This window comes from Coregonus lavaretus (genome assembly GCF_964263955.1).
Source record: "Coregonus lavaretus genome assembly, chromosome: 34".
NCBI classification, from domain to species: Eukaryota; Metazoa; Chordata; class Actinopteri; order Salmoniformes; family Salmonidae; genus Coregonus; species Coregonus lavaretus.
The window spans coordinates 18,511,660-18,537,813 of NC_140021.1; the positions used below are offsets into that span (position 1 = coordinate 18,511,660).

The 26,154-nt window shown below is 41.2% G+C and overlaps 1 protein-coding gene across 1 annotated transcript in view; it reads left to right on the forward strand.

Annotated features, from left to right (window-relative positions):
- Positions 1 to 2,879: 2,879 nt before the first annotated feature.
- The window catches only part of itprid1 (ITPR interacting domain containing 1), a gene marked incomplete at both ends in the record, with an annotated part of 57,570 nt that continues 34,295 nt past the window's right edge, over positions 2,880 to 26,154 (forward strand). Inside the window, one exon of the mRNA XM_084152137.1 lies at positions 2,880 to 2,920. Within this exon, the coding sequence (XP_084008263.1) occupies positions 2,880 to 2,920 (41 nt within the window). The remainder of the gene's footprint in view (positions 2,921 to 26,154) is intronic.

The following is a 26,154-nucleotide window of genomic DNA, read 5'->3' on the forward strand; positions in this document are numbered from 1 at the left end:
CTTTTAAAAAATCTCTCCTCTTGTTCCTTGTCCTGTGATTTGCGGGCTAATCTGGGAGGTGGCTGGCACATCTGCTTGTATTCTTCTGTTACGTTAATTTGAAGGACATATGACCCCATGCATTCAAATACCAGTGAGGGACCGGGCTGCCTCCATAGCTGCTTTGCTCCTATCAGATATGGTGAACAAGCCACTCATTTTCTAATCTTTTGTGAAAGACGAAAACATTAAATTGATACGTCTGTTGGTAGGCTGTGGAAAATGAGGGTTATGAGGAACAATTCTACTGGTGCCAATCAACTCAGAGACACCAAGAAAGCCACATGCTTCTACCTAATACATTTTTATACTCATTAAGGAGCATCGTAGATTCACTAGTATTTACATTCGGGATTTAGGGGAAAAACTAACATTTGAGTGGGTGGCATCTCTGGATCTCTGGTTGGGGGTTGACTAGATGTTTCATGGTTGATTGGTATGTATCAGTCCATGCTCATGTTTATGAGTCTGCACACACACACACACACACACACACACACACACACACACACACACACACACACACACACACACACACACACGCACACACACACACACACACACACCTCCATCTCAGCCTGCCCACCTCGCCCCCCTCTATAGATGCCTCAGCTGGCGACAAGCTTTCCGGTCCAGTACACACACCAACATCTGATGAGTCAAACTTCCCATTTCAGACTAATCACTTGACTGCACTAATTGCAAATGCAAATATGCAAATTTATATTAATTAATTACTCTGTTAATTAGTTCTCTGGTCTTTTTGGGCCATAAATCATTGTGCAGGAGAAAGGAGAGAGACTAGACCCATCCCATTTCACATAAAACATTTAATACACACCCAAGCTCCGAAATAGTGCTTGTGCTTACTTAAAAAAGACTCTTGCTCACTACTGTTGTAAAGAAGAAGAATTAAATTAAGGGGTTGTGATTAAAATACATTTGTAAACAGGGAACATATCATCCTTTGTATTTATAACATGCTTGGTGCGGAGTGTCATCCAGCGTTTTAATTATTAGATGTTAAAGACAGACAGGGTGCAAACAAAGACTGGTGTTCACACACGTTGGACTGCTCTCACTCTCATTGAGATCTCTAATGGCATCAAATGTATTCTTGGGGTCTGTCAGTCTTACTGACTGTCTGTTTTATGTTGATATCAATGTTTTAAATATTTAAATGATCAATTTCAATAGAATACAAAAAGCTTGGATACCAAATGTAATAGGCCCACTTGATCTAAAAACACAGACTTTTCACACTTTCATTTCAGAGCTGTAGTTCGCTTAAAGAGTTTGTTTCTATATCCCTTGGGTGAAAATATTAATTTACTTCTGTCTCAGGTTCAAAACTTGGATAAAAAATAAACAGAAGTGTTGACATACAAATGTACCCAGCTGTAAGACGCATAGCCTGTTAATGGTATGGAAATATGGAGCTGTGAATAATTCATCAATGTTTTAGAAATCAGAATGCTAATTGGTTACCTTGGTGGGAAGCTCGGGTGCAATGGGAACTGTTTCAAAGAAATTTGTGTTTTACTCTATTTGACCAAAACATTTAAAATTCGAATCAAATAGTTTGCTGATAATTTGTTGTTAATCTTAATAGTAAGGGGTGGTATTGGTGAAGTACTACGATCATAATCTAACATTCTACTTTAGGCTTTTATAGAATGACCTAATTTCCTGTCTACTGAGGTAATTTCATAAATTCATACTCATACCCCATGTCATTTAGAGTGCAAACAACATTTGATGCATATTCTGGCCACAATATAACATTTATTTTTCATCATAACCTTTCCATGTTATGCCAGGGATTCAGAGGTTTGACTTTCAATAATTTATGAAAATGAAGTATTGTTCAGTTCCAGCAGTGTTGATGTGTCAAATTATTTTACATTTTGTTGATGAATTCAGCCAACGATGTCACCAAGGGATTGAGACCGGGAGGGGCAGAGGATGAGTGGATGCCAGCTATGTTGATTTGAGAGTTGTTAATATCTTTGCCGTGCCAGAATTGGAGATCAGGCCAGGGTTTTCTTTGCTCCAGCCTTTGGCTGTTAGTTCACCTGAGTTCCTGCAGGACACATGTTGTGTGAACCTCTCTAGGCCACCCTACATCTTACCTCTCACGGTTATTGCTGTGGGAGACTGGCTGGCAGAGACTGAGCCTGGGGACTCGGGGACTGGGGAGCAGGGTTTGGCAGGGGATCTGGCTACCTCCATTGCCTCCTACAGTCTCCATACCTCTTAACTCCCCTGCCTCCCCCTGCCTCCCTCTATGTCCTCCTGTCTCCCCCTGCCTCCACCGCCTTCCCCTCTCTACATGCAGGGCCGGACTAAGAGAAAATGTTGCAGTTTTAAAGCATATTTCTTGCAATTCTACACATGTTGCCATGGGGCAGTGATTAATTTTTTTGCTGTTTTACAGATCCTCATACTTTTGTTCACATTTTGCCATGAGGCTGAGAGAAATGTTTGCAGTTTTGAAGCTAATTTCCTGCAATTCCCCCAGACCTCTAGGGGGGCCCCAACCCTGGAAGTCGGGGGCCTAGGGCACGTGCCCTCCGTGCCCGTTCGGTAATCCGGTCCTGCCTACATGCAGTCCCCTGCCACCCTCTGTCTCCCCCTGCCTCCCTTCCCATCTCCCTCTACCTCAGTGTACCTCCCCTTGTCTCCCTACCCACCTCCCCCTAACTCCCCTGCCTCCTCCAGGTCTCTCTTGACTAAACTGGTCAAATGAAGTTTAAATAAATAATCTCCCTACCTGCCTGAGGCAGCTCTCTAGCCAATAGAGTCCCCTGCAGGCGATGCCCAGTCCAGATTAGGCAACCATGCCTCCTCAGGCTCTGGCTCTGGCTCTGGAGCTTGGAAGGTTTGTTCTTTGTTAAGCTGCTTGACTATTCAGGAAGACAGGACAGCTTCTGAATGAAAGTCTATTACTGGCACAAGTATACCAGTGGACTTGCTCAAAATAACAAATAAACGACAATAGATGGATAGATTTGGTTCTTGGTGCCAAGGCTAGATAGACTAATACTTTATTGATCCCTAAAGGAAATTCAATATTCATAAGTGGAGGTGTAGACAGGTTTATATTATTGACTAACACAGCATCCTCAGAGTTGAGTCACATCACATGTCATTATTATTCATAATATGAGGTGGGTGGTTGGTTGGTTGGTGGAAAGGGCATCACAATGAAGGTTGTTATTTCGTGGCGTGAAACTTGGACTTCTGCCCAGTTTCTCAGATGATGAAAATCACCTTCATGTGTCCCCGCTGGCAGGTGTAAACAAATGAATAAATTGCAACCTTTGAAATAGAAAGTGAATATAGTTTGAGCCTAGTGATAACGGAGGTGTCGGCTTCCTCTGTGTAAGACATATGCCAGGATTCAGGAATGATGCTTCTTATTTCACAAGTCTGTCACTCACCGTGCAACACCTATGACATTTGAAATGTAATTTTAATTCATTTCATGAGTGTTAAGTACATGTTATGTCACTGAAAATTAGATACAAGTTCGATTGGAGGAGAATAAGCATTTAAATTGTACTCAAAGTAAGCATAGATATTACCAGATATCGACAATTTCAGCACTGTTAGTATAATAAATCAAATAGAGCACTGACAGTGCCAGGTCGCTTGTACAGTATCGAGTGGTATCAGGCCAAGTCCAATATTTACTGGATACTATAGTTAAAATACAGTAATATGACCTAAATGTTTTTGTGGCATTTCAGTAATGTTAGAGGAAGGTTATGGCTTAGTTAGTGGGGCCCCAGCTGGTTGTGGGAATGCCATTTTATCACGTGCCATCAAACCTCTGTTCCAAAGCCAATCTAATTGTCTAAACTGGAATGGAATGGCACCCCATTGTACAGAGAAGCACTAAGGCAAATATTGTTTTGGAAATTTTCCTGGAAATCCTTTTTAAAAATCACATCAAGATCACATTAATATATGAATGGATGGATGGATATGAAAGATGATGGAAATGCATAAGCACATACATACGAACCACCACAGCCATTTCTATAACCCAAACAGAAACCCTCTCGGTGGCATGTGCATGTGTTCTTCAATAGAAGTGTAAAATATTGCTGAGCACTTTAGCACTAATAGAACTCCTACACTCTAATAGTGGTTGCTAATGACCCGTGTGAAAACAGAGGAGCTTCGGTAGAGAAGAGAGAGATCAGATGCAAATGACACAGCTTGCTACGATGCTAATGGCTGTCGAGACGCTGTACTGAACGCTACACATACTGTTTACTCATGTTGCTCTTCCTGTAAAGAAAGATTGGTGTGCCATGGGAAAAGTAAAATGGAGTTGGGTTGTTAAATGTACATATACATACATTATTTACATTTACGTCATTTAGCAGACGCTCTTATCCAGAGCGACTTACAGTTAGTGAATACATATATTTTGTTTTATACTGGCCCCCCGTGGGAATCGAACCCACAACCCTGGCGTTGCAAACGCCATGCTCTATCAACTGAGCTACATCCCTGCCGGCCATTCCCTCCCCTACCCTGGACGACGCTGGGCCAATTGTGCGCCGCCCATGAGTCTCCCGGTCGCGGCCGGCTGCTACAGAGCCTGGATTCGAACCAGGATCTCTAGTGGCACAGTTAGCACTGCGATGCAGTGCCTTAGACCACTGCGCCACTCAGGAGAGATATGTACGTAGCTATGTACATACGCGCAGAGATATGTACGTAGCTATGTACAGTATGTCATGAACACCAACAAACAGTGAAACATGCTCAAACACGTAACTCATAATAACTCCAACACACCTTTTCAACGTACACACAGTTAATGCACATTTAATTTAAAAGCACGAATACCATCTGGTCGGTTTGTACTAATGAGTTGCTTGATGTAACTCATTTCACCTCTCCTGAACGGTACCAGTGCTGGGAGACTTGCTACTTGGAGTGGGGTTGGTTGGAGAGGTGTGGTCTACTTGGGTCTCTGGACCCTCAGGAGCATGGTTAAATGTCCTTGGTTTCAACAGACAGCTGTCTCTACTTAGACTCTAATTTCATATTCTCCTCCCTCCCCTCCTCTCCCTCCAGTGTAGTGGATGAGATGCATTCATAGACTGGAAACAAGGACCTGGCACCACGTCCACTCCCCCGCCTCGTTGACTAAACTAATCTATCCAGCCACAGTGCTGCCACTGAGGGAACTTGGACCACTACTTGACTCTGTGATCTGGGATGGTTGTGGAGATTAATTTCCTGAGCCATTACAGGATGGGCGGTGTGTTAGAGTAGCAACAGCAATATGTATATCTCAGTGACGGTCGGTGCCTTTTAAGATGAGAGTGGACAATAATTTTTTTATGAGCATGGCCTTATTTCTCTATTACAGGATATTGGAGGACTGTCATTCATATTCCATTCACCCAGCTCAATGTAACATTGATAGATTTAGGCTACTACATGATACTCTAATTTTCCTATACCCATCATGAGGATGCATAACCTAGTTTATGAATAAACGTTTACAACGTATGTGCACAGGTCAAGATTTTTTTTTGTAATCAAGGTGACAGACAGTGACAAATTCAATACAGCCTTGCACACTCTAACGAAACGGGGATAAACATACCTGAATTTGTCCAATAGAAACTCTCGTTTGCAACCGTTGGACTAATGATTACACCCTAGATCAGTTAGATGCAGGCAAATTTGCTTCGATTTAAGAAACTTTTTTTAACAGAATCAGCGGAACAAACACACCCCTGATCACACGCAAACACAGTTCACTTTCATAGCAGCCACATACAAACAGCATGATCACTTTGCTCGTTGTAATTCCTTCTCGCATCTAAACATCAGCTGTCTGTGACCAGGCGAAAAAACCTTTCCAAGCCAAACCTTCATATCATAACCACTAACTGCTACACACAGCCTACATCGTTGTCACCATATTAGCTAACATCATAGTCAACATAGCTAATAAAACTAACGCAATAGTAAACCCGCTACAATCATGCAGTAGTGTGTACAGTCAGCAAGCAGTTTAGCAGTTACACCGGGGGGCCAGGTGGCAATAAATTAATAAAATCAAAAGCTTAACTTGACTTGGAGGGGTTCCAGTGTTGGATAGCCATAGCCAGCAAGCTATAATAGCATCCCTCTCTGTTTGAGCCAGGTGTTTGAGTAGGTTAAACTAGCTAGCTAGCTAGATAAGTATGTGAAAGTGAAAATAATACTACAAAATATAGATATCTCTCTCTCCCTCTCTCTTGCTTCTTCATTTTTTAAGAAATATATTTGTTCAAAACTGTTAAACTATTGCTTTCTCTCTCTTTGAGTCAACTACTCACCACATTTTATGTGCTACAGCGCTAGCTAGCTGTAGCTTGTGCTTTCAGTACTAGATTCATTCTCTGATCCTTTGATTGGGTAGACAAAATGTCAGTTCATGCTGCAAAAGCTCTGATAGGTTGGAGGATGTCCTCCGGAAGTTGCCATAATTACTGTGTAAGTCTATGGAAGGGGGTGAGAACCATGAGCCTCCTAGGTTTTGTATTGAAGTCAATGTACCCAGAGGAGGATGGAAACTACAGTGAGGGAAAAAAGTATTTGATCCCCTGCTGATTTTGTAAGTTTGCCCACTGACAAAGAAATGATCAGTCTATAATTTTAATGGTAGGTTTATTTGAACAGTGAGAGACAGAATAACAACAAACAAAATCAAGAAAAACGCATGTCAAAAATGCTATAAATTGATTTGCATTTTAATGAGGGAAATAAGTATTTGACCCCCTCTCAATCAGAAAGATTTCTCGCTCCCAGGTGTCTTTTATACAGGTAACGAGCTGAGATTAGGAGCACACTCTTAAAGGGAGTGCTCCTAATCTCAGCTTGTTACCTGTATAAAAGACACCTGTCCACGGAAGCAATCAATCAATCAGATTCCAAACTCTCCACCATGGCCAAGACCAAAGAGCTCTCCAAGGATGTCAGGGACAAGATTGTAGACCTACACAAGGCTGGAATGGGCTACAAGACCATCGCTAAGCAGCTTGGTGAGAAGGTGACAACAGTTGGTGTGATTATTCGCAAATGGAAGAAACACAAAAGAACTGTCAATCTCCCTCGGCCTGGGGCTCCATGCAAGATCTCACCTCGTGGAGTTGCAATGATCATGAGAACGGTGAGGAATCAGCCCAGAACTACACAGGAGGATCTTGTCAATGATCTCAAGGCAGCTGGGACCATAGTCACCAAGAAAACAATTGGTAACACATTACGCCGTGAAGGACTGAAATCCTGCAGCGCCCGCAAGGTCCCCCTGCTCAAGAAAGCACATATACAGGGCCGTCTGAAGTTTGCCAATGAACATCTGAATGATTCAGAGGAGAACTGGGTGAAAGTGTTGTGGTCAGATGAGACCAAAATGGAGCTCTTTGGAATCAACTCAACTCGCCGTGTTTGGAGGAGGAATGCTGCCTATGACCCCAAGAACACCATCCCCACCGTCAAACATGGAGGTGGAAACATTATGCTTTGGGGGTGTTTTTCTGCTAAGGGGACAGGACAACTTCACCGCATCAAAGGGACGATGGATGGGGCCATGTACCGTCAAATCTTGGGTGAGAACCTCCTTCCCTCAGCCAGGGCATTGAAAATGAAAATGGGTCGTGGATGGGTATTCCAGCATGACAATGACCCAAAACACACGGCCAAGGCAACAAAGGAGTGGCTCAAGAAGAAGCACATTAAGGTCCTGGAGTGGCATAGCCAGTCTCCAGACCTTAATCCCATAGAAAATCTGTGGAGGGAGCTGAAGGTTTGAGTTGCCAAACGTCAGCCTCGAAACCTTAATGACTTGGAGAAGATGTGCAAAGAGGAGTGGGACAAAATCCCTCCTGAGATGTGTGCAAACCTGGTGGCCAACTGCAAGAAACGTCTGACCTCTGTGATTGCCAACAAGGGTTTTGCCACCAAGTACTAAGTCATGTTTTGCAGAGGGGTCAAATACTTATTTCCCTCATTAAAATGCAAAATCAATTTATAACATTTTTGACATGCGTTTTTCTGGATTTTTTGTTGTTGTTATTCTGTCTCTCACTGTTCAAATAAACCTACCATTAAAATTATAGACTGATCATGTCTTTGTCAGTGGGCAAACGTACAAAATCAGCAGGGGATTAAATACTTTTTTCCCTCACTGTAGCTGTCCTCCGGCTACACCATGGTGCTACCCTACAGAGTGCTGTTGAGGCTACTGTAGACCTTCATTGCAAAACAGTGTGTTTTAATCATTTATTTGGTGTCGTGAATATATTTCGTATAGTTTTACTAAAAACTAGCTTTTTTAATGTTTCACTATTTTTATGAAATTCACTGAGGAGGATTGTCCACACTATGGATCTGAAACAAGCAATAGCATAGTTTTACATTTTTGTCATTTAGCAGATGCTCTTATCCAGAGCGATTTTAGTGAGTGCATACATTTTTCATACCGGCCCCCCGTGGGAAACGAACCCACAACCCTGGCGTTGCAAGCGCCATGCTCTACCAACTGAGCTACACGGGGCCTAAAAGTTTTAAAAGTTAAAGGTTCACCATCCGTGTCAACTTGTTTACACATTGTCTCAAAGTAAAAACACCATGAATTAAAGCTCAGACTTTGTTTAATTTCTCCAGACTATCCCTTCATCGTTATCACAGATGCTACCAGGCAAAATGCTAACATAGTCTCCATTAGTCCCCTAATAAATGCTGCTCACTTTGTGAGTAAATACATGATGTAACACTAAGCAGCCAGTGAGCTGCATGGGTTTATTATTGTCGTGCCCATTGGAACGTTGGCTCTCTCTCTCTTCACAGCCGATCTGATATCTGATAGGCCCATCTGGTCAGCCTGCTCTGGGGCTGCGTTAGTCATGGTCTGGCCCGGCCGTGTCCACTGCTGCCCACTGCCCACCCTCCAGCCTGTCTCTCTAGGGTCTGTCCAGTGGGCAGTGTTAATGCCACCCACAGACAGGCTGCTGTGCCCACTGCCCGGCCTCTTCCAGTCGAGCGAGGCCCGAGTGGCCGGACGGATGGAGGGACGTACTGTGTGCCTGCGAAGGATCACCATGAACCACCATGGAATATGGAATAACAGCAAGCAGTTGAACAACAATAAGTCACATATGGCCCTGCAGCTTTAAAAGCATTCAGTACCATAAGGCTAATGAATATGGATGGGAGAATGGTGTTGAAGGAGATGAACTACACTATGAGCTATGGAACGCCGTTTGGGTCTTTGCGTGTCAAAAAAGATACACGTCAAATAACACTATTTGACACGTCAAATAAGCTTTTAATTTGACACGTCAAATAACAAAATTCGATTATAGAATGTTGTGTGTGCTGAATTTGCACGAGCAAGCCAAGCGCCACCACTACGACCAGTAGCACTGTCAAAGCTTTACAAAAAATAACAAGTCTGCAAACAAGAACACACACCAGCCACGATGTGTTTACAATACACACATTGGTAATAAGGCATTATTTGTTCGAACTAATGGGAAAATGTCTGTGTGAGCATTTGAAATAAGAGCATGATCAAATGAGCAGGATCAAAAATGTTTGCAAATATCTTTGATACAGATGTTAGAAACATCTGAGGTAGCTAGCTATATTTATTTTGGTACCGTCCTAGCTAGCACCAATGCAACAAGCCTGAAAACAATGACCATTAGAAACTGCAGCTATTTTCAATATTCTCAGCAATGATTTAGGGATCCATGTGAGTAAGTATTAGCTAGGTAGCCAATTGTTGTTCTCCTATTGAACTCGAACTTCAGTTCATGAAAATAACTAGCTAGCCAGCTACTTAACACTGTTGCCCAAAGCTAACTTTATAAGCAGCCAGCTAGCTTCATCTGGCTAGTGAAGCTTGACCGGACCGGATTCTGTGTTGTGAAGCTAGCCACAATAAGGATTAGCCACAATAGTGGAATTTGTGGTTCACCTTCAAAATAAGTCCCTCTTTGAAAGTGACGCAAATGGTTACAGTTGGTGGAATCATGTCATATTTAGTCTAGATAATGTTAAACAAGGATGGAGTGTGGAGCAATGAAATGCGGTATCAGTCTACTCGGGGACACCTACAGAACACAACTGTGAAGAGTTTATGCAAATATTAGTGTAGTAGCTCTAATTGCAGGACTTTAATTCAATTTTAGTCATTTAGCAGATGCTCTTATCCAGAGCAACTTACAGTTAGTGCATACATTTTTCATACTGGCCCCCCGTGGGAATCGAACCTACAACCCTGGCGTTGCAAGCGCCATGCTCTACCAACTGAGCTACACGGGGCCTCATTCAAATTCAATTTCAATTTAAGGGCTTTATTGGCATGGGGGACTTGTGTTAACATTGCCAAAGCAAGTGACTTCACCTCCACAGTCAGCCTATTCATATTGCACTGTACAGCCTTAGCTAAGGATTTGGGATCAATGAAATGGGGTATCAGTCTACTCAGTACCCAAGTGCTTTTTCCACAAAGTCCTCCTTGGAGTTTTCAAACTCCAAAACATCCACGTTGTATTGTTTTTCCTCTGGAATAGTGTTCAATACACATAGTAGGTTCCCTGGTACAATAAATGTAGCTCATTTTACAGTGGTTTCATAGTCCCGCAATAAGAACTACGGCGCTAATGTTCTGTGGGTGTCATTAAGTAGACTGATCCCGATGTCATTGATCCACAATCCATAGGTAAGGCTGTACAGTGAAATAAGTATGCCCCCAATGCAATTCTAAAATCTAATATATCCACAGTGCGATTTCAACAGATTTTTGTCAAATTAACAAATTATTGTATTTTGTTGAATTTATATAACAACATTCCAAACTCGTTTAGCATGATCTATTCCATTATTTGTATTCATTTCCCACGGGGGGCCAGTATGAAAATGTATGCACTCACTAATTGTAAGTCGCTCTGGATAAGAGCGTCTGCTAAATGACTAAAATGTCAATTGGATCACTAAAAACATTTGCAACACTTTCAATTAGAGACCTTTATTTTGAAAGCAAACCGCAAATCCCTTTTGTGGCTAATCCTTATTGTGTCTAGCTTCACATAGGTGGGTCCGACCATCATTAATCAAATAACTGTTTTATAAATTAGGGGTATTTTAGATTATGACACTTAGCTAGATAGTTAGCTAGCTAGCTATAGAAACTGAAAGAGATTATGTTATTTTGCTATGTTTTGGGGGAAGAACATTGTTTGCATCCATCAGCTGGCTAGCTTTTTTTATGACCAGCACTGTCCCAGAGCTTGCGGAGGTTTGTCTGCTCTCAAGTGCGGCAGTGGCGGGTGCGCGAGACAACTTTACCAGCATCATAGCATACGTATCCGTGAATCGCTGTGAAATATGAAATACTAGTGATAGTGTAATCAATTAAGTGATAATGCCCTCGAAGCCGGTGTTTGGAGCATATTGGCCCAGCGTCGTCCGGGTTTGGCCGGTGTAGGCAGTCATTGTAAATAAGAATTTGTTCTTAACTGACTTGCCTAGTTAAATAAAGGTAAAATAAAATAAAAACAAAAATATTGGCAGTGGTTGTGTTTGTCGAGGGCCGGCAAACCATGCCAATATATCCTCCAAACACCGGCTTCGAGGGCATTATAACTTTTATACAACGGGTTACCAACATATTCAAATAATGATTTACATATTTTCATTAAAAACGTTAGGTGTTTGATTAATTTATTCATACTATTTCATCCTTCCACAAGATATAGCCCCGACACAAATCTAGGGTTGCTACCCAAGCCGGCTGGTCGTTCTATCGTTCGGTTGCTATAGACGTGACCCAGTCTTTCAGTCTTTTTGTTCTGTATCTATGGACGCGACCCAGTCGTTCGTTCTAAATGTTCCATTGCCATACTGGCTGGCAACATTCTTATCCCTTGCTTGCTAGCTAGCCAACTACGGCTAATTTACAGTCACGTCAAAAAGTGCAGCCAGAATAACAGCAAAGTAGCTGCATTTGCATTTGTTTAAGCTGTTTTCTAGTGACATTTATTTGGATACATCCATAACAATGAGCTAAGGAGGCGCGATTTCGCAGGGCATAGAAAATGTGCTCACTCGTCAGGACACTGTTGTTCAGAGGAGCTAGCCAACAACACAGCTAACACAATCACTTCAAATTGAAGCTGGAAAGACTGCAAACTAGCTGCACTTCATTTCGTTTGACCTTTTTTCAATTGACATTTATTTGTATATATCCATAAAAATGATGCCAGCTGATTCATGATTTCGACTGGCTGAGAAACACTCCCTGCCTGTCTCTAGTCCCGACTCCCAACACCTTCATTACTATGGGACAGCTGGAGATACATTTTAATATTAAAACAATGTTGCAAATGTTGGAGAGACAGACAACAAGGTTTATACAAATCTCTGCTGTTGAAAACTAAATGTTAGTCTAAAAGAAATGTGAGATAATGTCTAGATGCTTTTTATAGTGAGATCAAGTTTATAAAGTGCCTGGCTGTGCTGATGAGACAGTGGATTGTGCAGTCAGATGGAACAAAGTAAATAGGCATTTTAATGTCATAGATTTAGCCGGTGGTAACTTGTGGAATAGACACCAGCTTTAATGCAGTTTTAACTAATCAGCATTCAGGATTAGACCCACCTGTTGTATTATAAACTGGGCAGTTCAAGCCCTGAATGCTGATTGGCTGACAGCCGTGTTATATCAGACCGTATACCATGACAAAACATTTATTTTTACTGCTGTAATCACATTGGTAACCAGTTTATAATAGCAATAAGGCACCTCAGGGTTTGTGGTATATTGCCAATATACCACCGCTAAGGGCTGTGTCCAGGCACTCTGCGTTGCGTCGTGCTTTAGAACAGGCCTTAGCCATGGTATATTGGCCATATACCACACCTCCTTGGGCCTTATTGCTTAAATAACTACGTATTTTTTTTTTTATAAAGGTGTTAAGTTATTATGTGACATGCAGTCATATTCAGGTCCTGATTTGTCAACAAGCTTATTTGACGCGTATCTTTATTGACACGCAAAGACCCAAATGGCGTTCCATAATGAGCCGTTGAGACAAATGCTAGTTATTACTGGATACCTACTGCAGGTCTCATAAAGCGTCTCAGAGTAGGAATGTTGATCAAGGATCAGGTTTCACATGTCCATATTATTATGATCTAAAAAGCTAAACTGATACTACTCTGAGATGCTTTATGAATACAGGCCCAGGTCTCAGAGATTGAGCATTGATGTTTAAAAAGAAAAAGAAAGACAAGGCCAACTTGGCCTGTAAAAGATACATATTACTTCTCAGCTGTATTAAGTCTTCATACAAATAATTACCTGAATATCCTACACCTATCCTATGCAAATCCCCCTTTCTTATAGGCTTACTGCTGATATAGATTAACAGCTAGTATATCTAAAAGGATGTGGTTTTAAGCCTGAACTAACTGCACCAGATGTTGTGTGATTAGACTGGCAGGTTGCTAGCTGCTTAGATATTCATTGAGGAGAATGTATACCATTAGACGTAAACCTCATAGAATCCCGCTTAATTAGGCTATAGGTAATATATTCTGTTTTTTATCTGCATAATTAGGCCTATATCAGGGTGACAACATATCAGGTATTGGATTGGCCGATAGGTGTTAGTTATTCACATTTTAACATTTACATTTTAGTCATTTAACAGACGCTCTTATCCAGAGCGACTTACAGTGCATACATTTTTCACATTTTTCATTCACAATTAACTTAGATGAGTTAAGTTAATCCTAGCTGCTTTTAAGAACCTGTACCATCACCATTACAAATAGACTTGATCCAAATAGGGGATTTTATATAAATTGGTACGTCCTCCTCTGCATTATGCCTTTTAGGGTTAGCAGCTCAGAACTGGGGATATTTCAGTGAGATTAGTCTATCAGTGACACCTAACGGTGTAAAGGGAATGGTGCAACCATATTAATAGAACCATTCAACTTTGCTCAGTGTGGCGTTGTGTACACAGTCCCTGATAACTGTGTGCAATAGTGGTGCGCGGGTCAGCTGTTTCTTCACCCGCAACCCGACCGCAATTGCTAATAACCCCATTGACTATATGTGATAAAGTGAAAATCTGAGGCCCGCACCTAAGTCTAACCCGCAAATATAGAAAATGCGCTACAGTCAAAGACTGCAGAACGATTTTTTGACAGGGGGTGCAGGATTTTTTTGTTTCTGCTTATAATTTCCGACATTTTGGTATGCTATTTGTTAGTCAACTTGTCTATAATTAGATACATGTAGCTTCTCTTTTGACATTATATGTTCTACTACTAAATAAACCCTTGCTCAACAGAATAATATAATAGATCGATAGAATGAATTCTTCAATCTAAATTAGTTGACATCGGTAAAGTTTTCTTTGTCATCTTTCACGGAGCAAAGAAGTTTAATTAATAATAATAATATGCCATTTAGCAGACGCTTTTATCCAAAGCGACTTACAGTCATGCGTGCATACATTTTTTTTGTGTATGGGTGGTCCCGGGGATCGAACCAACTACCTTGGCGTTACAAGCGCCGCGCTCTACCAGCTGAGCTACAGAGGACCACAAGTTTAGGGACTTGGGAGAAAATATGATAACGCAAAAAAAAAAAAAGGGAAAGATTTTCTGTGCAAAATGTCCAAATGACATCAGTTTGACCAGTTGCAAGGAAAAAGACAGCTGTGAAATCTACCCGACGTGTTTCTGATTAGATTTCAGTTCGGCTTCGATGCACATTTTATGTGGTTGAAATAGGCCAACTATCAGCTTTTATGATAAAGACAGCACCTTTAAAGATGGTATCTAACTGAGCATTACATTCTCTAAAGATGCAGAAATAAATAAATCATATTTTCTCCACTCCTGCTCACAAATCCATATTTTGCCTACATTTGGTGTATAATTTTACTGCAAGAAATGCTTAATTCTGTAGGAGTTATTATTAAGACTATAGCCCTATTCGCACGGCACTAGCATTTCTAGAGAAAGTTCTTTCTCTTTTTTTTTCTATAATTTGACAGCTATGACGGAAGCCTGGAGGTTTCTTTCTAGGCGTGAAAATATTTCATGAAATCCAGGCGATAAATGGCTACACTGATAACTCGAGCTTGGTTCCCAAGTTTCTAAACCATACCAAACCATCTTTGGTATAGTGTCGCCATAATATTTGAATTGAGCAAGTGTGATCAGAATAATTAGGAGATGTTAGCGATCCGCAGTAGAACACGTCCTAAATGCCCCCCAGCCTTCAGCTAACTTGCACTTGATATGCGTTTTTAGGCTATGGATGAGAACGTGAACTTGTTCCAAATGTTTAGCTCTGTTGTATGCTGTTTTGCGATCTATTAACAGCAAGGGTTACATTAAATAGGCGCAATATGTTTTAATTCATTCGCACAAAACCTATATACAAAAGCATTCACTGTGAAAGTTGATACATGTAGGCCCTTCATATATAGGCTATGCGCAGCACTTCGTTCAATTTATCGAATCAGTTATTGTTTTCTTGCTCAAACCGGCGAGCAATACATGTCAAACTCAGACATTTCTCTCAAAACACAGGAATGTCGATTCGCACGGGACTAGTATTATCAGAGGACTTTGGAGTTCGCCAAAACACAGTAGGTTATTCTGGTTAGTCAATGTCCAGATTTCAGTTTCCATTTAACCCATCTAAACAATAGGCTACAGTTCCTTTGACATGCCATAGGCCTATTTGAAGTCCAGTCTTGACTCGAATTTGTACAGCACCTCACAATCATCACACATAACATAGCCGGCACTGCTATCATCCTATTTTACCACTTCACCAAATATTTTTAAACATTACTTTTCTGGCCCTCCCTTCTCTTTATTTTCAACTCTCCTTTCACAGCTTGTGTTTTATTGAACTAAACTTTGACAATGTCCTTTTTGCCTCCATGGATTGACGTAAACCTTTTCTGCCCCTTCTGAAAAGCATTATTTGGCGATTGGCTGTGTAGGCTATTTGGTGCGCATACATTTAAGCCCTAAAGTTTAGGCTTATGCACTAATACCAGATAGCCTAAAATAATGAAAGAAAAACGGCAATGTAGCATTGCATTCGGAAAGCACTCAGCAGGTATCCCTTGACCTTTTCCACATTTTGTTACATTACAGCCTTATTCTAAAATGGATTAAATATATTTTTTACCTCATCAATCTACACACAATCGACACACAATACCCCACAATGACAAAGCAAAAACATGTTTCTAGAAAGTTTTACAAATAAATTTAAAAAATGGAAAAATGACATTTACATAAGTATTCAGACCCTTCACTCAGTACTTTGTTGAAGTACCTTTGGTAGGGATTACAGCCTCGATTCTTCTTGGGTATGATGCTACAAGCTTGGCACACCTGTATTTGGGGAGTTTCTCCCATTCTTCTCTGCAGATCCACTCAAGCTCTGTCAGGTTGAATGAGGAGCGTTGCTGCAGAGCTATTTTCAGGTCTCTCCAGAGATGTTGGATCGGTTTCATGTCTGGGCTCTGGCTGGGCTACTCAAAGACATTCAGAGACTTGTCCCGAAGCCACCCCTGCGTTGTTTTGGCTGTGTACTTAGGGTTGTTGTCCTGTTGGAAGCTGAACCTTCGCCCTGTCTGAGGTCCTGAACGCTCTGGAGCAGGTTTTCATGAAGGATCTCTCTGTACTTTGCTTTGTTCATCTTTCCCTCGATCCTGACTAGTCTCCCGGTCCCTGCTGCTGAAAAACATCCCCATAGCATGATGCTGCTACCACCATGCTTCACTGTAGGGATGGTGCCAGGTTTCCTCCAGACGTGTCGCTTGGCATTCAGGCCAAAGAGGTCAATCTTGGTTTCATCAGACCAGAGAATCTTGTTTCTCATGGTCTGAGAGTCTTTAGGTGCCTTTTGGCAAACTCCAAGCGGGCTGTCATGTGCCTTTTACTGAGGAGTGGCTTTGGTCTGGCCACTCTACCATAAAGGCCTGGTTGGTGGAGTGCTGCAGAGATGGTTGTCTTTCTGTAAGGTTTTCCCATCTCCACAGAGGAACTACTCAACTATTTGCGTTGTTTGCGCTATAACCCATTCGTTCATACGCCACCGTGATATACAATAAGGCTGTGACAACAAAAAGACAACACTCACACAGTGGCGGAATAAATTCAACTACACATACTGTATGTTTGTTTCATCACAAAACCGGAGAGCAACATCTGTCTGGTGAAGTCCACAAACAGTTATATGACCTGCAGCATGGTCAAGCAAGTTAATGTTTTCAACAGTTTACTAAACAACTACTGATTTAGAACCACTGAGTTACCGCAAGTCGGCAAAGACAACGGGAGCACTGCCTCTGCTATTCCAGCACCATTTCAACTTAAACATTTAAACATCATCAAATCAACAAGGCTATATATGCTAAGTGTTAATACACTGCAAACAAACTTAAAGATACCATTAACAAAAAAATTGTCCAATCAATGTTGCTAAATATCATCTGGCTGTCCATGGTACTGATTTCTTTCTTTCTGTGTGTGTGTGTGTGATTTTGTGTGTGTGCGCAAGTAAAAAAAAAAAAAAAGTTGACTAAACCTACTTGTAGACTAGTTGAACGTCAATGCCATCCTCCTCTCTTTCATTTTGGCAAAACGGTCTCTGTCATACAGTACGCTTTTAGTTTTTGTTTTCATAGCCTACCTAGCTAAAATGCTTGGTAGCCTAACTTTCTCGCATGGGCAACAATGAACCAGTTAAGTTAGCTGGCTAGTTAATGTGAGCCTACTAGGCTACATCTAGACTACAAATTGAACTTCAATCATCTCAGCCCTGTGGCACAATATAATAATTTATGGTTAGACCAGAATCGCTGTCATAATCATTGGCCTGTACAACAGGAGGCCACTGAGGGGAGAAAGGCTCATAATAATGGCCGGAACGGAGCAAATGGAATGGCATCACACACATGGACACCATGTGTTTGATTAATTTGAATTTGATACCATTATTCTAATTCCACTCCAGTCACTACCACAAGCCCATTCTCCCCAATTAAGGTGCCACCAACCTCCTGTGGCCTGTACAGAGAATTATGTCAAACCACGAGTCTAAATCCACATCTCAATCCATGGCTTAGGAAATGGCCGATTTAGCAAATTAGCTACTACAGGAAATCAACACAAGCAGACCAGAAACAGACATGTTTTTCTGACAATGATTACGTTTTGCTTAGGATGTGATTTGATTGGTGTGAAGCCAAATCCAAACAGGTCTCCTTTGGGGGTGTTTTGCTGCGCCAGGACAACCCACAGTTGAGTTCAGCTTAATGCTGATTGGCTAATTATTTTATTAAAAAATAGCATCAATCAAATGCTACGGCGGCAACATGTCATACTCCTCTGTTCCAGACAGCATCCGATACATGGGCTACACATACTGAGACAGAGAGGGTGCTGTTTCCCTCGCTCTGATGATTTCTCTGGTGAGATTCAGCAACTTGCAAATTGACGGAACATTATGAAAACACAGAGAGATGAAAGTGAAATCATTTTATAATTGTAATTTTTTTATTGGTAAAATATTTGGGGAAACCTGGCTTCCCTAGGCATCCATGAACACACACCACTGTTGCACCCATTACTGAAATGGTTGTTCCAGCTTAGATGGTTTGAACTTTAGCTAGTTTAATATCTTAATCTTCCCAACCTGGCAGTCATTCTGAATGCAGGTTACAGGTGAATAAAAATTCAAAATGTTGGATATCCCCACTCTGGCTGGATTCCAATAGGAATTACACATCACTTTGCAAGCCATCATAATGTGACTTGCAAGCCTGAAAACCTTGAATTTCAGGCTAATGTATTAGAGTAAAACTAGGCCCTCAAAATAAGGCATTATTAAATACTTGTTGGATTTTGTTAAATAATTTAATTTGAATGATAACATATTCACTTAGGATCTCACTTTGTGAAGGCCACAAGACTGAAAATGGATGAATGCAACAACCTGTCACAACAATGTCTCTGTCTCTGTCACTAACACATACAGTCATGAGTGGTATCTCTAAAAGGGCAAGGCACTCTGGGAAATATGCAAATAAGGCATGAGGGCTTTCTATTACGCTGGCCCGGGTTGAACCGGGCAATGGCCCGTCATGTCATCGGGCGAAAGTGGGGAGGGAGGAGAGCCCTTCTCAAATCAAACTGTAATCTGCACCGCTCGGTCATGTTGTCAAGAAGGCAGCATGGTGCATCATCCAGAAACATACAGTACATCTCTTTTCCATAAAGTAAATGTTTGCTTCCACTGGGAAGGCAGATAAAGCGTTTTTTTATTTAAAGCAATCACTTTTACATGTGAAAACACAGAATCCTACTCATCATTCACAGTGCTTAATTATGTTCCGAAACAAATGTGATCACTTTTCACCCTGTTCAAACTCCTCCAAACGGGGTAACGTGGGCCAGATAAACGAACCCACTCAGTGTGTTAATTCAACACTGAAAAGTGTGTACCTGTACAGACACTGGAACAGTGTTAAATTTAACACTAGCTAGATTTCCATCCAATTGGCGACAGACTTTCATGCCAATATTCTAAAATCCGCATAAAAACAATATGTGAATGTGTTTCCATCAAATTGACTTGTTGCAGATAAAAGACTGTGCGTGATTATCTAGTGCACATACAAATAACTTTTGTGGTTCAATTCCCACTGTCTTTTCAACTCTACTGATGGTTTTCAAAAAAATAAAAAAGTTTGCGCTATATAGCGAGTGTGATCACTCCGATATTGGCATGTGCTCTCTAGTCATAAAAGCGTTTCCGCCTACATTTCTCGCATAATTCATTTTACCGACACAAAAAGATCTCAACTTGTCTAGGATATTTTATTTTGTCAACATTTGGAAAGTTTACCGAAAAATGTTATGTTTCCATCAGGCCTGTCATGAAAGTTTTTATCCGACATGTACTTTACTCACATAAAAAGGTTGGATGGAAAGCTGGTTAGTGTCAGTGTTGATTTAACACTGGAGAATGTGCTGTGCACACACACTGAAACCAACAAGGGGTTCACAATGGTGTTTCATTATAGGCCTTAGTTTTTCCCTGTCATGCCATTATGCAGCAAATATCAAGTTTCTGCTTTTTGTGCATGATTGTAATTTCCTCTTTAATGATTTTCAGTGTCACGTAGGTCCTAAGATGTGTCTTGTCAGAAAACGTATCGAGGAATAAGGGCGAGTTCCTATTTGCATGTGACTTTTATTTGAGAAACCAAATTGAACTGTAGCTTGTAATGTATGGCATACAATTATGCAAAGTGCAAACTGCGGACAACAGGGACTGTTGTCATCGGTGCACTGAGTTTGAATGCAGTGACGGCCACGGATACATAATGTAAGTCTATTTATTTAAAAGGTGAGTCATTTCATTCCAATGAATCATGATGTATAGTTTTGTTCTGCACCTATTTTACTATTTTCTGGTGTGTAAGCTATTTTGACTGTCACAGTTTGAATTAAATGTAGCTATCATTTTTATAGGTACTATAAACTTTATGTAGACCTAGGGTATATTTAGTATTCTGTTAACCATAGTAAGGACTTAGCCAACACTGTGTCAACAAATCTCTCTTTCCAGAGTTTTTGCTAGATGTGTCTTGGTTGAAGGGATTGAGACTAGCCTACATGAATGTGAGTGGTGTGTTGGACATTTTGCAAGTGTTAGATTTTAAATATAATCTCCTCTTAGTAACTAAAATGTTTAAGACGTTTATTGAAACATGATAATCCACACTGAGTATAAATGACATTAAGTGGAAGTGACTGGCACTATAAAAGCCCAATATCCTCCTGGAATATGTCTTGATATGAGTCGGTTTCATGTATCAAGTATTTGCCAATGCAGTTTACAGTTCACAGTGTCCAGAACACTGACCCAGTTACAGTAAGACAAACCACCAAATGTTATTTGAACCATGCGATAAAAAGGAAATAATTGAAATAGTCATATACATTGATAACATACATATAATATAATTTTCTTTCTTCTATAGAAGTGACTGAGGCTTCTGACTATCACCTATAGGTTTCACCAGAAAATAGACCCTCCAGTCGGACTGATTGACTTCTACTTCCTGCTGGGAATAGAAGGGGGAGGTTGAACTTGAGATATAGTTCCTGTAAAAGCACATCCCTTTGGCAGGAGCTGCTCTTAACCGATAAACACTGGGACAGGAAACTATGAAAGTATTTTAATAAGCCAGCAGGAAACAATATTTCTGTGTGTGTCAGAGCAGCAGGGCAGGGGTGAGCTGTGATGTGTTCTCCTGTTGAAGTTTTGACATAATTTGCATCTCTTCTGTGACTGGCATGTTTACTAATGTAGGTAGTGTAGCCTGGGTGGCTGGATGCCTAGATGCAACACGATCCTGTGGTGTTTGCTTGAGCCTCATGTTGCAGTGGATTTTCAGGTTGAACGTTGTGTGACGTGACTGACTGACGGTGGGTGTTGTGTGGTTCTGATCTTCAGATAGACACCAGGATGGCAGCTGAAGGGGCCACAGAGAAGAGGGCCAACTTGGTGGCATCTAAAGTCATGTGGAGTAACAGGGATGACATACCTATGTCAGCACCAGAACAGTCGCATGGCAGTGACAGAGCTGGTAAGACCTCTTTCCTATAGTCTATTGTTCTGCAGATTGCAGATGTTCAACTAGAGGAATAAGAAACTGTTTAGAAAACTGTGTGATATTGGAGACTGTAGATTACATTTTTGTAACTGTCTAGAATCTCTATATCTATGTATTTGACTCAGACCTTGACAGAAAATACCAGCTTTTCAAATACTAATTGTAGTTGAATATAGTTTATATAGAGCTTAAAGTAAAGGCAACTATTTTCTTTGATATTCAAATACAGGTCTCAGAAAAACAAATAATATTTGAACGTTTTTTGAATACTTCTCTGAAAACCCAATAATATTTGAAGTTATTAGAATATATGCAAGTTATTTTATAAATACAAATTATTTATTTGATGGCTGTCAAATATTTCAAGAAGAACCAAAAACTACAATAGTTAGTTGAATTAGTCTAAATATATGATCATAACCACATGTTTTGGAGGGCTCTTAGATAGGAATCTTAATATGGCCTATAGCCTATAGCCTAGAATTAAATTAATGAGGGAGATGGAATCACCTCAACATTACAGTAGACCACTTTTGCAGCTTCAAAATGACTAATAAATATATTTTCATAATGAGTGAGACATAAGGTAATACAATTACACTTGACATAAAGTTCTTATACAAGTGTAGTGACTTTGAGATCAGGGCCTGCCACACTGCAGATTAGGATTGTCCAGGAATGGTTCCACGAACATGACAGTGAATTCAGCTTACTTCAGTGGCCTGCCCAGTCACCAGATCTCAATCCAATTGAGCTTTTGTGGGATGAGATGGAACGAGCTATTCAGAGTAGAGATCCACTACCAGCCAACTTGACACAACTGTGAGAAACACTGGAGTCAACATGGGCTAACATCCCTGTTTAATGCTTTTGACACCTTGTAGAGTCCATGCCCCGACAAATTGAGGCTGTTTTGAGGGTAAAATTAGGTGCAACTCAATATTAGAAAGGTGTTCCTAATGTTTTGTACACTCAGTGTATATACAGAGTGAAGTCAAAGAACCTTGAGGGTTCTATCCCTACCCCAGAGTGCAATGGGAATGTTAGAAAACAACCGCTAACAAATGCTAACAGAAGCAAACCGGATGGACATCATGAAAATGATCGGAGAGGTTGAGAGTAGATATAAGTAGGTATAAGCTGGAGGTAGAGGCCTAAGCATTGTTGTTCACTAGTTTACTCCAAGTAGGGAAAGGGTGGCGGGGTTGGAAAGTAATAAAGGGGAATATATATATTTTTTTAAAGGATATGTATGTGTATGTATGTATGCATGTGTGTATGTATGTGTGTGTGTATATATATATATATATATGTATATGCATGTGTATGTACAGTGGGGAGAACAAGTATTTGATACACTGCCGATTTTGCAGGTTTTCCTACTTACAAAGCATGTAGAGGTCTGTAATTTTTATCATAGGTACACTTCAACTGTGAGAGATGGAATCTAAAACAAAAATCCAGAAAATCACATTGTATGATTTTTAAGTAATTAATTTGCATTTTATTGCATGACATAAGTATTTGCTACATCAGAAAAGCAGAATTTAATATTTGGTACAGAAACCTTTGTTTGCAATTACAGAGATCATACGTTTCCTGTAGGTCTTGACCAGGTTTGCACACACTGCAGCAGGGATTTTGGCCCACTCCTCCATACAGACCTTCTCCAGATCCTTCAGGTTTCGGGGCTGTCGCTGGGCAATACGGACTTTCAGCTCCCTCCAAAGATTTTCTATTGGGTTTAGGTCTGGAGACTGGCTAGGCCACTCCAGGACCTTGAGATGCTTCTTACGGAGCCACTCCTTAGTTGCCCTGGCTGTGTGTTTCGGGTCGTTGTCATGCTGGAAGACCCAGCCACGACCCATCTTCAATGCTCTTACTGAGGGAAGGAGGTTGTTGGCCAAGATCTCGCGATACATGGCCCCATCCATCCTCTCCTCAATACGGTGCAGTCGTCCTGTCCCCTTTGCAGATAAGCATCCCCAAAGAATGATGTTTCCACCTCCATGCTTCACGGTTGGGATGGTGTTCTTGGGGTTGTACTCATCCTTCTTCTTCCTGCAAACACGGCGAGTGGAGTTTAGACCAAAAAGCTCTATTTTTGTCTCATCAGACCACATGACCTTCTCCCATTCCTCCTCTGGATCATCCAGATGGTCATTGGCAAACTTCAGACTGGACGTGCGCTGGCTTGAGCAGGGGGACCTTGTGTGTGCTGCAGGATTTTAGTCCATGACGGCGTAGTGTGTTACTAATGGTTTTCTTTGAGACTGTGGTCCCAGCTCTCTTCAGGTCATTGACCAGGTCCTGCCGTGTAGTTCTGGGCTGATCCCTCACCTTCCTCATGATCATTGATGCCCCACGAGGTGAGATCTTGCATGGAGCCCCAGACCGAGGGTGATTGACCGTCATCTTGAATTTCTTCCATTTTCTAATAATTGCGCCAACAATTGTTGCCTTCTCACCAAGCTGCTTGCCTATTGTCCTGTAGCCCATCCCAGCCTTGTCCAGGTCTACAATTTTATCCCTGATGTCCTTACACAGCTCTCTGGTCTTGGCCATTGTGGAGAGGTTGGAGTCTGTTTGATTGAGTGTGTGGACAGGGGTCTTTTATACAGGTAACGAGTTCAAACAGGTGCAGTTAATACAGGTAATGAGTGGAGAACAGGAGGGCTTCTTAAAGAGAAACTAACAGGTCTGTGAGAGCCGGAATTCTTACTGGTTGGTAGGTGATCAAATACTTATGTCATGCAATAAAATGCAAATTAATTACTTAAAAATCATACAATGTGATTTTCTGGATTTTTGTTTTAGATTCTGTCTCTCACAGTTGAAGTGTACCTATGATAAAAAATTACAGACCTCTACATGCTTTGTAAGTAGGAAAACCTGCAAAATCGGCAGTGTATCAAATACTTGTTCTCCCCACTATATATATATATAACATGGGGGATTGGAAGTGATGCAGACAATTACATTGATGAAAGTTACAATCTATCTGCAATATTAAGCTGATCTAACCCCCCCCCCCCCCCCCCCCCCCCAAAAAAAAAAAAAGATAAAAAAATTAAATGCTAACCCAGTCACATCAAACTCTGAAATGACAGCTAACATACACTTTTAATTTGTTTCAGCTATTTCACATTGACATTTATATCGATATGAATGATGCTGCTGCATGATTTCACCTGGTGAGAAAAATGGCTAGCAGACGTCTAACACCGCTCTCTTTGGTGGGGGAAGATCTAATTCATATTTTGCAACATTGTTGCTGAGGTTTGAGTGGCAAACAGCAAGGTTCATACAGTGGGGAAAAAAAGTATTTAGTCAGCCACCAATTGTGCAAGTTCTCCCACTTAAAAAGATGAGAGAGGCCTGTAATTTTCATCATAGGTACACGTCAACTATGAGAGACAAAATGAGAAAAAAAAATCCAGAAAATCACATTGTAGGATTTTTAATGAATTCATTTGCAAATTATAGTGGAAAATAAGTATTTGGTCAATAACAAAAGTTTCTCAATACTTTGTTATATACCCTTTGTTGGCAATGACACAGGTCAAACGTTTTCTGTAAGTCTTCACAAGGTTTTCACACACTGTTGCTGGTATTTTGGCCCATTCCTCCATGCAGATCTCCTCTAGAGCAGTGATGTTTTGGGGCTGTCGCTGGGCAACACAGACTTTCAACTCCCTCTAAAGATTTTCTATGGGGTTGAGATCTGGAGACTGGCTAGGCCACTCCAGGACCTTGAAATGCTTCTTACGAAGCCACTCCTTCGTTGCCCGGGCGGTGTGTTTGGGATCATTGTCATGCTGAAAGACCCAGCCACGTTTCATCTTCAATGCCCTTGCTTAAGGAAGGAGGTTTTCACTCAAAATCTCACGATACATGGCCCCATTCATTCTTTCCTTTACACGGATCAGTCGTCCTGGTCCCTTTGCAGAAAAACAGCCCCAAAGCATGATGTTTCCAGCCCCATGCTTCACAGTAGGTATGGTGTTCTTTGGATGCAACTCAGCATTCTTTGTCCTCCAAACACGACGAGTTGAGTTTTTACCAAAAAGTTATATTTTGGTTTCATCTGACCATATTACATTCTCCCAATCCTCTTCTGGATCATCCAAATGCACTCTAGCAAACTTCAGACGGGCCTGGACATGTACTGGCTTAAGCAGGGGGACACGTCTGGCACTGCAGGATTTGAGTCCCTTGCGGCGTAGTGTGTTACTGATGGTAGGCTTTGTTACTTTGGTCCCAGCTCTCTGCAGGTCAATCGCTAGGTCCCCCTGTGTGGTTCTGGGATTTTTGCTCACCGTGATCATCTTGTGATCATTTTGACCCCACGGGTGAG